At 35.5% G+C, this 14,399-nt stretch overlaps 1 protein-coding gene across 1 annotated transcript in view; it reads left to right on the top strand.

Annotated features, from left to right (window-relative positions):
• Positions 1-3,569, top strand: part of SLC9B1 (solute carrier family 9 member B1) — a 74,968-nt gene extending 71,399 nt beyond the window's left edge. The window contains exons 12-14 of the mRNA XM_090266365.1: positions 796-904; positions 1,469-1,605; positions 3,277-3,569. Of these exons, the coding sequence (XP_090122491.1) occupies positions 796-904; positions 1,469-1,605; positions 3,277-3,459 (429 nt within the window). The 3' untranslated portion in view covers positions 3,460-3,569. The remainder of the gene's footprint in view (positions 1-795; positions 905-1,468; positions 1,606-3,276) is intronic.
• The last annotated feature ends 10,830 nt before the right edge of the window (positions 3,570-14,399 follow it).

Here is a 14,399-nt window from a genome sequence, read left to right as displayed (position 1 = left end):
ACTTCACTTTTATAAATGGCAGTCAGAAAACCCAGGCATAAAAGGAAGAGTTATAAAGGTACCTTATGCCCCAAACAAAGGAAATCAAAGTTTTATGTATCTTGTATTTAAATAGATAAACCCAGATTAAACTAAACTCTCCTCATTCAAGGTTCTGGAGAATAGCCAGAGCACTGCTGAGTCCACAGGGCCTTTGCTGTGTGTAACCACAGCACTGGGAGGTAGTACTGGGAGAGATTGGTTTCCAGAAAGGGAAGCTGAGCAGGCAACCTAATAAGAATCTGTATGTTTCTGGTTTGGTTTTAAGGAAAAAACAACTTTGAAATTTTCAAAATGGGTTCTTTCAAAACAGTTTAACAGATTAGCAAATTTTTTTCCTAGCAGTTGAAGACTATCAGGGTTCACTTTCAAGGGACTGGGTTATAGAATGATTGTTAATAGAGTGTTTGCCTGATCTTGAGTATGTTCTCATCAGGCATGGTGTACTTCTGTCTTTGTTCCATTACCTTACAAAAGCTAGATTTCTTGCTTACCCATCAGAACATGTATCCAAAGGCCTTACTTGTTTCATGAAAAATTACCAAATATTTTTATTTTATAGCTTTGCAGATTTCTTTTAGTCAAATTCTACCTGTTTGAGTAAAAGAATTAACCAAGTTTTAATTTTTATTGTTTTAACATTCCTCCTACAAATAAAATATCTTAATTTTATGTTTTAAAATAGACTTTAAATTTCTGAAATGCAGTTATTTTTACGTGCCACAATAACTAAATATGTATTACTCTCTTTTACAGATTGGAGTCCAAAAAATTATTACAAGTGCATGGGATGTTTTTCAACCCCTTCTTTTTGGTTTGGTTGGACTGGAGGTATCTGTTGCATCTCTTAAATCAAATGCTATTGGTAAGAATGATTACAGACACGGAAAATGTAAGAGTTGGAAATATTTAAGAAAATTATGAATAATTTTTATTTTTATCTGCAGTGTGTCTTTGAATGACACAGGTACCTTCTTTAGAAATTCACAATGAGACATTAACATACATGTGCTCTTCTTTACCCTATGTGCTCTTTGTTACCAAAGACAGCCAGCCCTCTATCTCCCCTGTGTGACCTGAGGAAATGCAGATGGCCTTCTATTCTGAGAGGAAATATTTATTAGCTACCAGCAGTACCTTTTGAATACTTTTATTTATAGTAAACATTAAAAGTCTGTTAGCTCAGAATGAAATGTAATTTATCGTATTTTTCACGGTACCTCCACCATCAGATAATCTCTTAGGCTTTCCATCAAGGCCTCATTCATATTTGTATCTTTATGATTATTATTTTTACTTAAAAAATAAAGACAGAAAGAGGTAACAGCCTTAAAATATTTTCAACACTTTTGCAAATCACATCTCCAGACATAAAGAGCCACTTCCTCACAAGTACTGTGTTCTTTATGCTTGTTTTTATCTGTTGTAGGCATTTGTGCTGCTACCATGAGTTTGGCATTATTGGTTCGAATTTTTTTTACATTTGTATTTATGTCTTTTGCTGGTTTTAGTTTTAAGGAGAAAATATTTATTGCTCTATCATGGATTCCAAAAGCTACAGTTCAGGTAAGAACACATTAAGTCATTCTAATAATTTTAATGTTGAGTTTTAAAAATTCTAAATGACAAATGTTTGCCAATCACAAAATGTGAGCTATTAGCCTTACTTTTAAAGTGCTTGATTGATCATAACTACTCATTAAATTTCATGTAATCTTTTATAATCTCAGTTTAAAATAAATTCTTCTCAACTTGAAAAGTGTAATTTTAATGATAAATACTTCCTTAATTTATGAAAATATTTATCTATTTTCCCAAAATATAAATAAGAATATATCAGAAAGTTGGTATTTTTCCATTTTGCTGAATATTGTGGAACTAAATATTATGATTTTAAAGTAGACACATATTGATTCTTTTAAAAATATATCTTTTCTACCCTCTCTACCCACTCCACCACACATGAATGCACATATATTGTTATCAAATACACATTTATTTTGTATTACTATTAGATTATTGACTTGCTCATCCCATTACATCACACAGAAAGGATAAGAACCATCTCTGGGTTTTTTCCCCCGTTGTTTTTCCCTAGCATTTACACAGTGCTCAGGAAGCAAGCAGTACACAATAAATAACCATCACATTTCTACAGGAATGAATGTATGAAAGAGGTAGTTTTGTCCTCTAATTCAATGATATTCCCTCCTACTACTTATTGTTAGACTCTTTCACCTGGCAACATAATGTCTTCATTCCCTGAGATTCTTTTCTCCATTGCTATTCCAAAACAAAAGCTTCTGAGCTTCCATGCAACAAAATTCACTTATGTTTCATGGTTAGAAAGCAGGTCTCTGGGGCCAAGCTGCCTGTTTTGAATACCATGTTATTTGCCTATAACCTTAGGTAAGTTAGTTTGTAATCTTAGTGCCCAGTTTGTAGATTCTAAATTCCTTATGAGTTTTACTGTATCACACTGCCTTCAAGTAGGAAGAACAAAAAGATGATCATCAAAATCCTAGTGAAACATTAGAAACTTTGGTATTTTTCATCATCCTGTTGCAGCCAAGAACCAAATGGTTGGTAATGGCAAATAAACAACACCCTGCTTCAGTAAAAACTTGAGGTTCTGAGAGTAATGCAAGCACTCAAAAAATATATACATTTAAACAGGGGAAAGCTAAAATGACAAAAATACCAAATCAGCCCCAAAATGTCTGCACGCTGATATGTCACTATTTCACTCTTCCTTCAGATATATTTGCTAGGAAGAATATAGAATTAATGAATAACTCATGAAAATCCCTTGGCGCTTTAAGTCTTGCCTCTTTTCTAATAGGTTAGTACAGCGATTTTCAACGTTTTCCATCTCATGGCCCACATAAACTAATTATTAAAGTTCTGTGGCACACCAAATGTACACGTATATTATATTTTTTGCCCATCTGACCAAAAATATAGGTGTAATTTTGATTTATTCACATTGGACTACTATTGTTGTGTCGGCTGTTGTCATTTTTTAATTTGACAATCTGAAGGAGAAGAGGTCAGTGCCCCTGACAAAATAGGTATTGCATGTTTTAAACATTCTTGCAGCACACCTATTGAAAATCATTGGCCTAGTACTAAGTTTTGTTTATTTTAACAGAGCCATTTGCTTTTATTAAGTGTTAGCTTTGTTTAACATTTTTCATTATGCTTCATCTCCTCCCACCCACCCCCACCCAAATGCAGGCTGTATTAGGTCCTCTGGCTCTAGAAACAGCAAGAACCAGCGCACCGCACTTGGAAGCATATTCAAAGGACGTAATGACAATAGCATTTTTAGCCATCTTGATCACAGCTCCAAGTGGAGCTCTAATTATTGACATACTGGGGCCCAGATTACTGAAACGCCAAGTGATCCAAACAAAATAAAACTGGGATTAACAAGATTCGAACTTCCTTAAAAGTTCACCTGCCTGCTTCTTTTAATGAATTATCTTACATGAGAGAAAAAAGGTACAAGTATGTGAAAAATACATAGAACCAAGGATTTAATAAATATGTTATTTGACTACAGAGCTTTTCTATGATTTTTTATTGCAAAGTTAATATAAACAATATAAAATAGAATGTCCTCTTAGTATTTGCATATTTCAAGAACAAAATTAATCTGTAAATACCCTAGGAAAGTTTAAAGTAATCCATGAGGCTAAATTGCTGTCCTGATACAAATTAAGAACCTCTCTCCGTTGCTTTTTGCTCAGAGCTTCAGTGACTCTCACAGACTACATCGTCCTTAGTTCCTGTCCTCTCACCAACAGTTCCAATCTAGATCAGCTCATCTCTCTCGTTTTCTTTTTCTTTCACTGACAGCATATTACTTAAAACTCTGTTGGCAACGATAATATGAATTCCTATATAGTAACCATTGGATGTGTACTGTCCTCAAGAGGGAGTGTAATTTGGGCTACATAGTTCCTTTTGTCTGAGGGCAATCACTACAGAGGAATTTGGCGGCAAGCCCTCAACAGAGAACAGTTGAGGCAGGCAAGGGAATGGGTGCCTCGGTCGTGCACATGCCACAGAGTACAAGACTGTCCACTCCTCGTGCCATTCGGATGTGTTCTCCATATAATTTCACTGCACCTAGGAAAAGCTCCTCCAGCATTCTGGTTGGTTTCTTTTGGTGGGGAAATTTATGAAGGAATGTTAGTGGAATGAACTGCAGCCACTTAGTTCAGCAGGGGTCTTGGACCCTCAACTGATCACCTCCCTCCTCTACTATTCCCTTGCTGTCTGTTCTACATTCCTCTCACCCTCCACTCCCTTTCTCCTCCACTGAATGATGGATGCCATGCTAAACCGTGGATACTACACTTGCCTACTTAAATCACGCCATCAAGAGGTTACCTAGACATCCCCCCAGCAGATCACTTGGGTGCCTCACACATTTCTCTCTGCTTCCATTTTGTATTGAAATTTATTTGCAACCACTGACTTTTTAAAAATTATCTTTATAATTTACCTTCTATATGAAATTTTTACTGTCATTTAATTTGCCTTTATTTGAGGGCTATGTTGTTAGATATCAACAATTCTTGGATCAGTGTATCTTCTTAGTGAGTTTTTACCTTTATTATTATGTATTATAAGGGGGCAAGTTTGAATATTTCAGGACTGGTCTAAGAAAAGTATATGGCCATGAGGTGGCACTAGCACACAAGCTTTATTTGGGTAACACTTCAACAAGTCTGCACCCTGGGCAAGGCCCTAACAGTGGGAGACCATCCAAAGGCATAAAGCCATGGGAGACTACCATCCAGAAGGGGAGGAGAGCAAGGGAACTCCTGGGGTAGAGAAGCATGAGAGGAAGGTTTGTGTCTGGGGACTTATGTATGATGTCATGCAGCAGCTTGGCAGGGAGTCTCCAGATCAGAGAATTCCAGAGGGTAGCAGCAGCTTAGAATCTTTATAGTCCAAAGCTCATTTTATCTATGGCAAGCAGATTTTAGACACAGTTCCCATATGTTATGTAAAGCAATCAAGCACTGACTGGCTAAAAATCTGCTTGTTTAGGCTGCGTTTAATTGGATGTGCAAAATTTTGGTTTGGTGACAGTGGGTTTTTGAGCTAATGGGTCTGTCTCCCATGAGTAAACAACTTGGGGATGTGGGGACATGCCCCAGCTCAGTGGAAACTCTCTGTCCAGCCAAGGTTTCAGGATCGCGGATGAGGAGAAATGAGTTGACTCAGACACTGAGTTCTGTCTTGGAGGAAGAGAGGTGGCAGTTCTCTTTAGAGAAGAAAAGCCCCAAACTCTCTCTTCCCATGCTTCTATTGAGAAAGATATATATGGATGCATACATCTAGGATACGTAAATCACCAATCAGCTTCAAGTGCTTGGTTACTATCAACAACTATTGATTATAGATAACAATACAAGGAACACAGTGAACATTCTAGATCAGGGTTCAGCGAACATTCTGGCATCAGATGACTACCAGGTGCAGGATTTCATGTTTTCTGGGCTTTGATCTCAGACATTCTATTTATGTTAAGCAACTGATAAGAAAAGCAGAGCAAGCTTCAAGCACAGTACACATTCTTTAAGTCCAATTCCCATGGGAAGCCTCAGAGGAGTTATTGGGTCATGCCTGCCTTCTAGCCTTCCTGGTTTTCCGGTCAAGACTTACAGGCCTCTTTCAAGGCCTGGCTTGTGGCAAGGCTACTGTTACCGATACCACACAAAGCAGTCCCCCATACAGGGGCCCATATACAAAGGCTATCTTTGCCTTATATATATAACATGTAGTCACTCTCTTTATCCATTTTTTTTCCTGCTCACCATTGCTTATTATTTATACTCATTTTTTAGGTTTGTTTTTACTGGTATTGTTTTGGTAAAGTTTCAGTTTTTTGTAGTCTGCTATCTTACTATTTATTATTCAAACTGCTTTATTACAAACTTAATTCATTCTTTGCTCCCATTTAACTAATACCACTCAGTAAGATCATCAATAACCTTCATGTTATCAAATCCAATTAATATTTTAAATTTTCTTACTGTGTATACACGTTTAATTTACAGTTTCCAAATGAGATAGCATACATGGAATTTAGTATTGTGCTTTCCTTTTGGTTTTCTTCCTCTCTCCTTTCTCCTCTCTTCTTTCATGCAAATTCCCATCTTTACTCCACTTACCCTCCCTAGACAAATGATGTCATCTTCATTAAAGTATATCATACCCATTTTAAACAATGCTCACAAAATTGTATGCAAACATATATACATGCACATACACAATACCCAAAATAAGAGTGCATATGTGAAGGGGGACCAAAAAAAATCTCAGAATTTATTTATTAAAAATTGTGTATTTATTCTTACATGTCCAAACTTCAGTCACCTTCAAAGTACTCTCTATTTAATGCCATACACATATCAAGACTTTTTTCCACTACCCAAAACAGTTTTTGAAGTAAATTCTGATGCCTTTTAGTGCTTTTGCCATTTTTTTTGTTTGTTTGTTTCACCTCTTCCACATTGGCAAAAGGTTCCCCTTTGTTTCATGGAAAAAAGTCCCTCAGGACAAAATTGAGTGACTAGGGAGGGTGGGGCATGGGAGCATGCCATATTTGGTCAAAAAGTGCTGAACATTCAGTGCAGCATGGGCAGATGCGCTCGCAAGTCACCCATCATGAAATGGGTAAATGTGTTGAAAAAATCTTCAAAAAAAAATTCACTGAAGCCAAATGCAACCTCTGACAGGAACACCAGCTGGTACACTGATACAGACGGGTTCCTAGAACACTCACGTAGCAGGGGAAACCTGTACTACATACAAGGGGGCTGCCCTCCAAAAATAATTCTGGAATTCAACATGCTGTAGTGCATCTTGTTTTTTTCACTACTGCATAGATACTGAGTCAACTAATATGGCTCTAATTTGTAGTTTCTGCTAAGATTAATGTTATAATAAAAATACATATATTCATAATACGGATCTTTATAGGATTCCTGTGACAAAGACCAGAGTTTTTCCCAAATGTTACCAAGTGGTTTTCTAAAGAGACTATAATAATTCATATTTCTTATCATCGGGGATGAAAAAGGGGATCTGTAATAGATATTACCAAAAGTAACTTTACAGGGTAATCTGATTCTAATTCCTAACTAAGCAGGTCATGGTGGGTAGACTCACCCCAGGCCTATAAAAAGTTTCTCTCCACCTTAAGCAATCCCTGTCCATTGTTTATGTGCTTCTAGGTTACATCTTTGAAATGCCTCTTTTACAGACTCTTCAAAAATGTAACTATTCTAAAGAGAGCATATAATCTTATTAACTATCCTGTAATCCAATCCTTGCCTTGCTTTCTCCTCATTCATGTTATCTCCCCTAAATTCCCTCCTTAATCCTAAATACATAAAAGAAACTGCAAAACTGTCCTTTTCCAGAGCACTTAAGATCTTGCTTCCCAGCATTTTCATCAATGTGGCTCAAATAAACACAAAAATTCTCTATAGGTTTAGACATTTCTTATGTCACACTATTCATTTTTACATACTTACTGTTGAGTATGTATTACCATTATATAATACATATTAGTATGGTATAGGTGTTATCTCTTTGTAACCCATATTGCAATTTCCCTCATATTTATTACATATTATTGATATCTGACTTCACTTCTCTTTTGTTACATGTGCTAGTTTTTGCCGGAGATTTTTTGTCTTTAGTTTCCTATTCTCTTCCCCTGTACCATCTCCCTACTCTCTCTTTAAAATGATAAAAGCATTTTTTAAATCATTGTGTGTGTCACATCAAAGCCTTTAGTGCAAATTAAATTTTCAATTTTTTCTCTCTGATTCAAACACCACATTTGTCAAATATTAGTTTCATCTATATCCAGAGTTTCGATGCCCCTCTTCTTGTTTATTCTTATTTAATGCAATTATTGTCATATTGACTTGATTCCAATGGCTTTATAGTATGTGCTATCTCATGAGTAAAACTTCCCTCAATAGTCTTTATTTTTGTGCAATTTTCTGACTAATATGAATCTTAAGATAATTTAATACAAATTTCAAGTGTTCTTTAGATTCTAATGTGAATTTTTTGAATTTATAATTTTAAAAGATATTTTTACAATATTTTTTCATGTGTTTAAATCTCAATCAATTGCTTTTAGTAACATTTTTATAGTTGTTTTTTCTTATAGGTCTTGTACATTTCCTGATAAATTTATTTTAACATTATTATTATATTTTTCTTTTGCTATTGTGAAATATTTTCTATTAGCATTTCAAAGTGCTTATCGTAATTAAAATTTGTATATTTTTCTTGTTTCCAAATACCTTACTAAAATCTTTTATTTTTAAATTATTTATTTGTTTTATTTTTGTTATTTATTTATTTTTAGAGAGAGGGGAAAGGAGAAAGAGAGGGAGAGAAACATCACTGTGTGGTTGCCTCTCACTCGCGCCCCCAACTGGGGACCTGATGTGCAACCTAGTCATGTGCCCTGACTGGGAATCGAACCAGCGACACTTGGCTCGCAGGCCAACGCTCAATCCACTGAGCCACAGCAGCCAGGGCTTAAAATCTCCTTTTAATTGCTTCTCCTAATCTCCACGGTTTGCTAGGTATATAATATCAACAAAAAGTTTTCTATGTTTCTGTATTTGTTATGATTATTTCAGTTTTTAATCTTGTCAGTCACTCTCTGGATCCTTAAAGATAATCTTTAATATTAAATAATAACAGTAAACATTCTTGCAAGTTTCTGGTTTTAATTTTAAGTTTATGATTTTCAACACTTCTAGGCTTTTTATAATCTCCATTGTGTTTAGTTTTCTTCAATTTCTATTTTACTCAAGAATCTTCACTGTGAATAACATTTGAATCTTAGCAATAGTCCTTTTAGCGTCTTTTGATATATTTCCTCTTTTTTAATTAATTCATATATTTGATTGTGTTGACAGAGTTACTGAGATTAAAGCACTTGAGTTCCTGGAAGACATCCTCTTTTCCATTGTGCATTAGCCTTTTATTTGTTTGTTTTACAGTGCTACATCTTTATTTATTATTTTCATCCATATGTGTGACATTGGCCTATGGATTTTTTTTGTCTTTTATTTTTCAGCTTTTCACAATAATGTTATATGAGCCAAATGAAATAAATTGGGGAGATTTTTTCCCTTTAAAAACAATTGAAATTGTTTAAATAACATTGGAATCATCTTTCTAGCAACCCTAGCACTTTTTAAATTATGGATTTTTTTTAAAAAACCACTTTTCTCCTGAATAGCCTCAGCAATCTTGAGAAAGAAGAACAATGTAGGAGGGATAACAATACCTGATACCAAACTATACTACATAGCCACTGTGATCAAAACAGTCTGGTTTGGTACTGACATAAGAACAGACACATAAATCAATGGAACAGAATAGATAGCCCAAAAATAAACCCAAGTCTCTATAGTCAATTAATATTTGACAATGGAGCATAAAACGGAGTAAAAATAGCCTCTCCCATAAATGGTGTTGGGAGATCTGGACAGGTATGTGCAAGAAAGTGAAACTAGACCACCAACTTACACCATGCACCAGAATCAACTCAAGATGGATAAAAGACTTAAATGTAAGCCATGACACCATAAAAGTCCTAGAAGAAAATATAGGCAGGAAAATTTCAGATATCCCACATAGCAATATTTTCACCAACATACCTCTTAAGGCAAGGGAAATAAAGGAAAAATAAACAAATGGGACTACATCAAATTAAAAAGCTTCTGCATGGCTAAAGAAAACATCATCAAAATGAAAAAGGATCCAACCGTATGGGAAACATGTTTTCCAATAAGACCTCAGACAAGGGTTTGATGTCCAAAATATATAAAGAACTTATATAACTCAACACCAGGAAGGCAAGCAATCCAATTAAAAGATGGGCAAAGGGCCTGAACAGACACTTCTTTCAATAGGACATGCAAAGGACCCATATGCATAAGAGGATGCTCAACATCACTAGCCATCAGAGAGATGCAAATTAAAACCACAATGAGATGTCACTTCACACAGGTCAGAATGGCCATCATTAATAAATCAACAAACAAGTGCTGGTGAAGATGTGGAAAAAAGGGAACTCCTTACACTGTTGGTGAGAATGCAGACTGGTGCAGCCCCTGTGGAAAACAGTATGGAATTTCCTCAAAAAACTAAGAATCCTAAACCACTAATTCAAAAGAACCTATGCACCCCCAATGTTCATAGCAGCATTATTTACAACAGTCAAGTGCTGGAAACAGGCTAAGTGCCCATCAGTAAATGAGTAGATCAAAAAAATGTGATACATTTACACAATGGAATACTACACAGCAGAAAGAAAGAACTCCTACCTTTCTTGACAGCGTGGGTGGAACTGGAGAACATTATGCTAAGTGAAATAAGCCAAGTGTCAAAAGACAAATACCGTATGATCTCACCTAATACAGGAACCTAATGAATAAAACAAAGGAGGAAAATAGATCCAAAGGCGTGGAAACAAGGAACAGACTGACAGCTACCAGAAAGGGGGAGGGAAGGAGAAAAGAGAGGAAAAGAAAGGGCTAGTCAAGGAACATGTATAAATGACCCATGGACATGGACAACAGGATGGGGACTGTCTGTGGGATCGGGGCGGGGGTGGGGTGGTGAGGGAAGGGTAGAATGAGTGGAGGAGAGCAAAGGGGGGGAAATTGGGAAAACTGTAACTGAATATTTTTTTTAAGTAAAAAAATAATTTTCCATTCTTACTTGATATTGTTCTATTAACATTTTAAATTTCACCTTAGGTTACTTTCAATCATTTATGCTTTTCTGGAAAATTATGCATTTCTTCTAGATTTTCTAGTGTGTTGCTATGATTTCACACAGCATTTTAAAGTGAACATTTTCCTATTTTCATCTTATTTGACTTCTAGGCAGAATTCAATATAGTTGAAAACTCTGTACTTCTAAGTTTTGAGTTCCTTAAATTTGTTGAATCTGTGTTACTGGTTTCTATCTTTAGTGTGATAATGCAGAGGAATGCATGTGTAAATGCTAATGGAAAATTACAGTAAAAATAAAAATTTAATGAATTGTTTGTTGACATTTTTATTTTCTAGTACAGGGCTCATCTCTGTAATTATGCAATATATTACCCTCTTCTCCTTTTCTATATTACTTTGGAAAATTACATCCTTATAACAGAGATCAAGAATTCATTAATATTGTGGCTGACCTATTTGACAACAGTGCTCTATGAGAACAGTCACAGATACATTCTTTTTATAAGCAAAGAATCAAGCACTTAAACCAAAGAAAAGTTAGAGAACAGTGTTTTCTGACTGAAAAACATAGATATGCTTCTCTAACAAATTGCAAGTTTCTTCTAGACCTTAATACAAAAATGCATAATATAATTGCTAATAAATAACTAATGGGGTCTACTTTTTATATTAAAATAATATTTGCTACATGATTTTACAAAACTGGAGCAAAAGATAAAACTAGATTGTGTAAACATGATGAAAGGAAATGAGCTTCCAGTAAAAGACTTTTATGACAAAAGCACGACCTCAGATAATGCAGCATAGCTAAAAAACAAACAAACAAAAAAAAAAACACCAGCAAAACAACCAACAGCTATGGGAGTTTCCTACACTCCAACCTCTGGTGCAAAGGGCCAGCAATGGCCAGCAGTGAGGCAGTTAGCGAACTGCTGATGAGTGCTTTTTAAAAATGATTTTAATCCTCCCTAAGGGGGAGGTCATCGAACACAACTGATGTGGCTTATATCACTATTTAAAAGAATAAATAAAAGTAGTTTTCCTCATATGTTAAAAAATTAAATTTTGCAGTGAATTACAGTCATGAAACTTGAAAAAGGTTTCAGTTGAATGGGAAAACTTCCTATGATAAACCTCCAAATAGCAAGGAATGAGTCAAGCTCTTTCCTGTACAAATTTTCCACCAGGATGTACCACTTTAAGCACGAAGCTTTTAACTATTTGAAGTGGAAAATGCTATCACCAAATGCAACACATATCCTGCCTTCTTAAATACCATATAGTACTTATCTTGATTCAAATACATCATCAGACATCACTTGTATAATTTGAGGGCAGTAATACTCTCAGGGACTGCAGTGTGCAGGATCCTATACCTAATGGTCTTGAGGTGGTCTACTTTTTATACTCACATTAAAATGTTTTTGGTTCCCTCTTGCCCTGCTTTCAGCTGTCACATTTTACTGTTTCCCTACCTCAAACAGGACCCTGCAGATATTTGTGATTTGCTCAGGAGCAGAAATCAGATAACCAAACTCGTTACAATCAGGTGTGAGGTGAAAAAGGAGACTCTTGAGTATGGGGACATGAGGCGATCACTTCTGAATAAAATACATGTGTGTTACTAGTACAACTCTCCTGGTCTTCTCCAGATTGGTGATGCTGTCACAACTGGATTCTAAATGAATGAAGGACAACGAGTTAGATGCTTCTGGTAGGTAGTAAATAAAATACCTGCCTTGAGCGGTGTGGCTAGGTTAGTTGGGCTTCCTCTGGGAAAGTGAAAGGTGGCTGGTTCAATTCCCAGTCGGGGTACATGCCTGGGTTGCAGGTCAGGTCCCTGACTGGGGGCCTGCCAGAGGCAACAATTAATGTTTCTCACATTGCTGTTTCTCGCCCTCTCTTTCTTCCTTTCTCCCTTAAAAGCAAAATGTTTTTTAAAATATCCACCATAATTTAAGAACCCTGTTGAACAGTAGTTTTGAGAGAGTAAAACTCTCTTTGCAGAGGACAAGTCTGATAGCATGTTTCTAAAGGAAGACTATGTATGTAAGGTCAAACTACATAGATCAGCAGGTGGCTTAATTAGCTTCGCATAAACTTATTAACAAATTAGGTTACAAAATACATAAGCAATTTAATGAGTCATCATATGAGGCATTGAATTCAAAGCTGATTTGTAATGCGCTTTTCATCATACAACTTCCTTAATTATCCATATGAATGAATCATTAATATTTCCAGCCTGCTCAACAGTTTTGGATACCTATTTGTGTACTGGTGGTACTCATTTGCTGAATAAGGCAATGAGTAGCTCCTGGGCAAGAAGTAGTCCTCAAAACAATCATGAGACAAAGTAACAAGGGCTGTTTCTTGAAGGTTTTAAAACCCAAGATATGTATTTCAAGAGATAAGTATCTTGTGTTGTATTAATTCAGATACAGTTGCTTATCAGATGTTAATTTTTTAAGGAAGACATGATGGAATTCTGTGAATTTACAAGCAGAAGTGATAGCAGCTAATCATGATGCACATAATGTTATTAAAACAATAGTTTGCTACCAGCCCCAGGCTACTGAAAAATTTGCACAAGTGGGAAAAATATTTGGGTACAACTCTTTACTTTAAACAACTGAAAATGTGGGTGGGGAAGCTTTATTGAGAATATACCTTCTTACTTTCGGGGTGTGAAGTTACCTTTTATGAGATAGTTTTCAATTTTTTAATGTTCTTATTTGACAAAATTTAAAGGTGATCATTTCATTTTAGTCTCCATATTTTTAGGAAATTTTCTCTTCTCCTATGAAATGTAAGTATGGGAACCACTAGGACATCTAAATACAAACATTTTGCTGTGAGTTACAGTGAATGATTTTAAAGAAAAGCATTTAATGACCACAGACCAGGCTATTCAAATTTTTGGTAAGGAGGATTTTCCCCCCAAGTCTCATGATCAACTGTGTAAAAATAAATGGTTAATCTGACAGTGAAGCCCCTTTAGGGTTGTTGAAAAAAAGGTCTCGGGGGAAAAAAACCCAGAATCAAAGTGAGAACAGTGTTATATTTGTCCTTCCTCACAATGGAGGAAAGAGTAACAATTTTGGACTCACATCTTGTAAAACTTTTCAAAAACAGAACTACACTTCTAATCCTAACTTTAAAATTCCTGCTGTTTGTCATGTGAAAGTCAAGATCCCATGACAGAACCTACTGACGTTATATGTAATAAATTAAAAATCCAGGTACCATGCTTAGTTCAGTGTTTGGTACATGTTAAGCACTCGATAACTATTAGCTTTGATTCTAATTGGAAGAATTACATATGTCTGCCTCCTTCCTGTACCTTCTTCATATATAATAATGGCATAGTGAACTGACTGGATTCTACCTTTAAATAGACAGACTTAAGAATAGCTAATACAAGAACTGTAATATAAAATGAAACTAAATAGACTCTCAGGCTAAAAAATTACAAAAGTTTTAAAGATTCTCCAGTAAGTTTATTTTGCAAACTTTTTGTATACTGTTTATTGGTTTACACTGTTATAAAGAGGAAAA

This window comes from Furipterus horrens, unplaced genomic scaffold, assembly GCF_987537825.1.
Source record: "Furipterus horrens unplaced genomic scaffold, mFurHor1.1.pri manual_scaffold_2, whole genome shotgun sequence".
In the NCBI taxonomy this organism is placed as follows: Eukaryota; Metazoa; Chordata; class Mammalia; order Chiroptera; family Furipteridae; genus Furipterus; species Furipterus horrens.
This window is presented reverse-complemented; position numbering and strand designations above follow the sequence as displayed.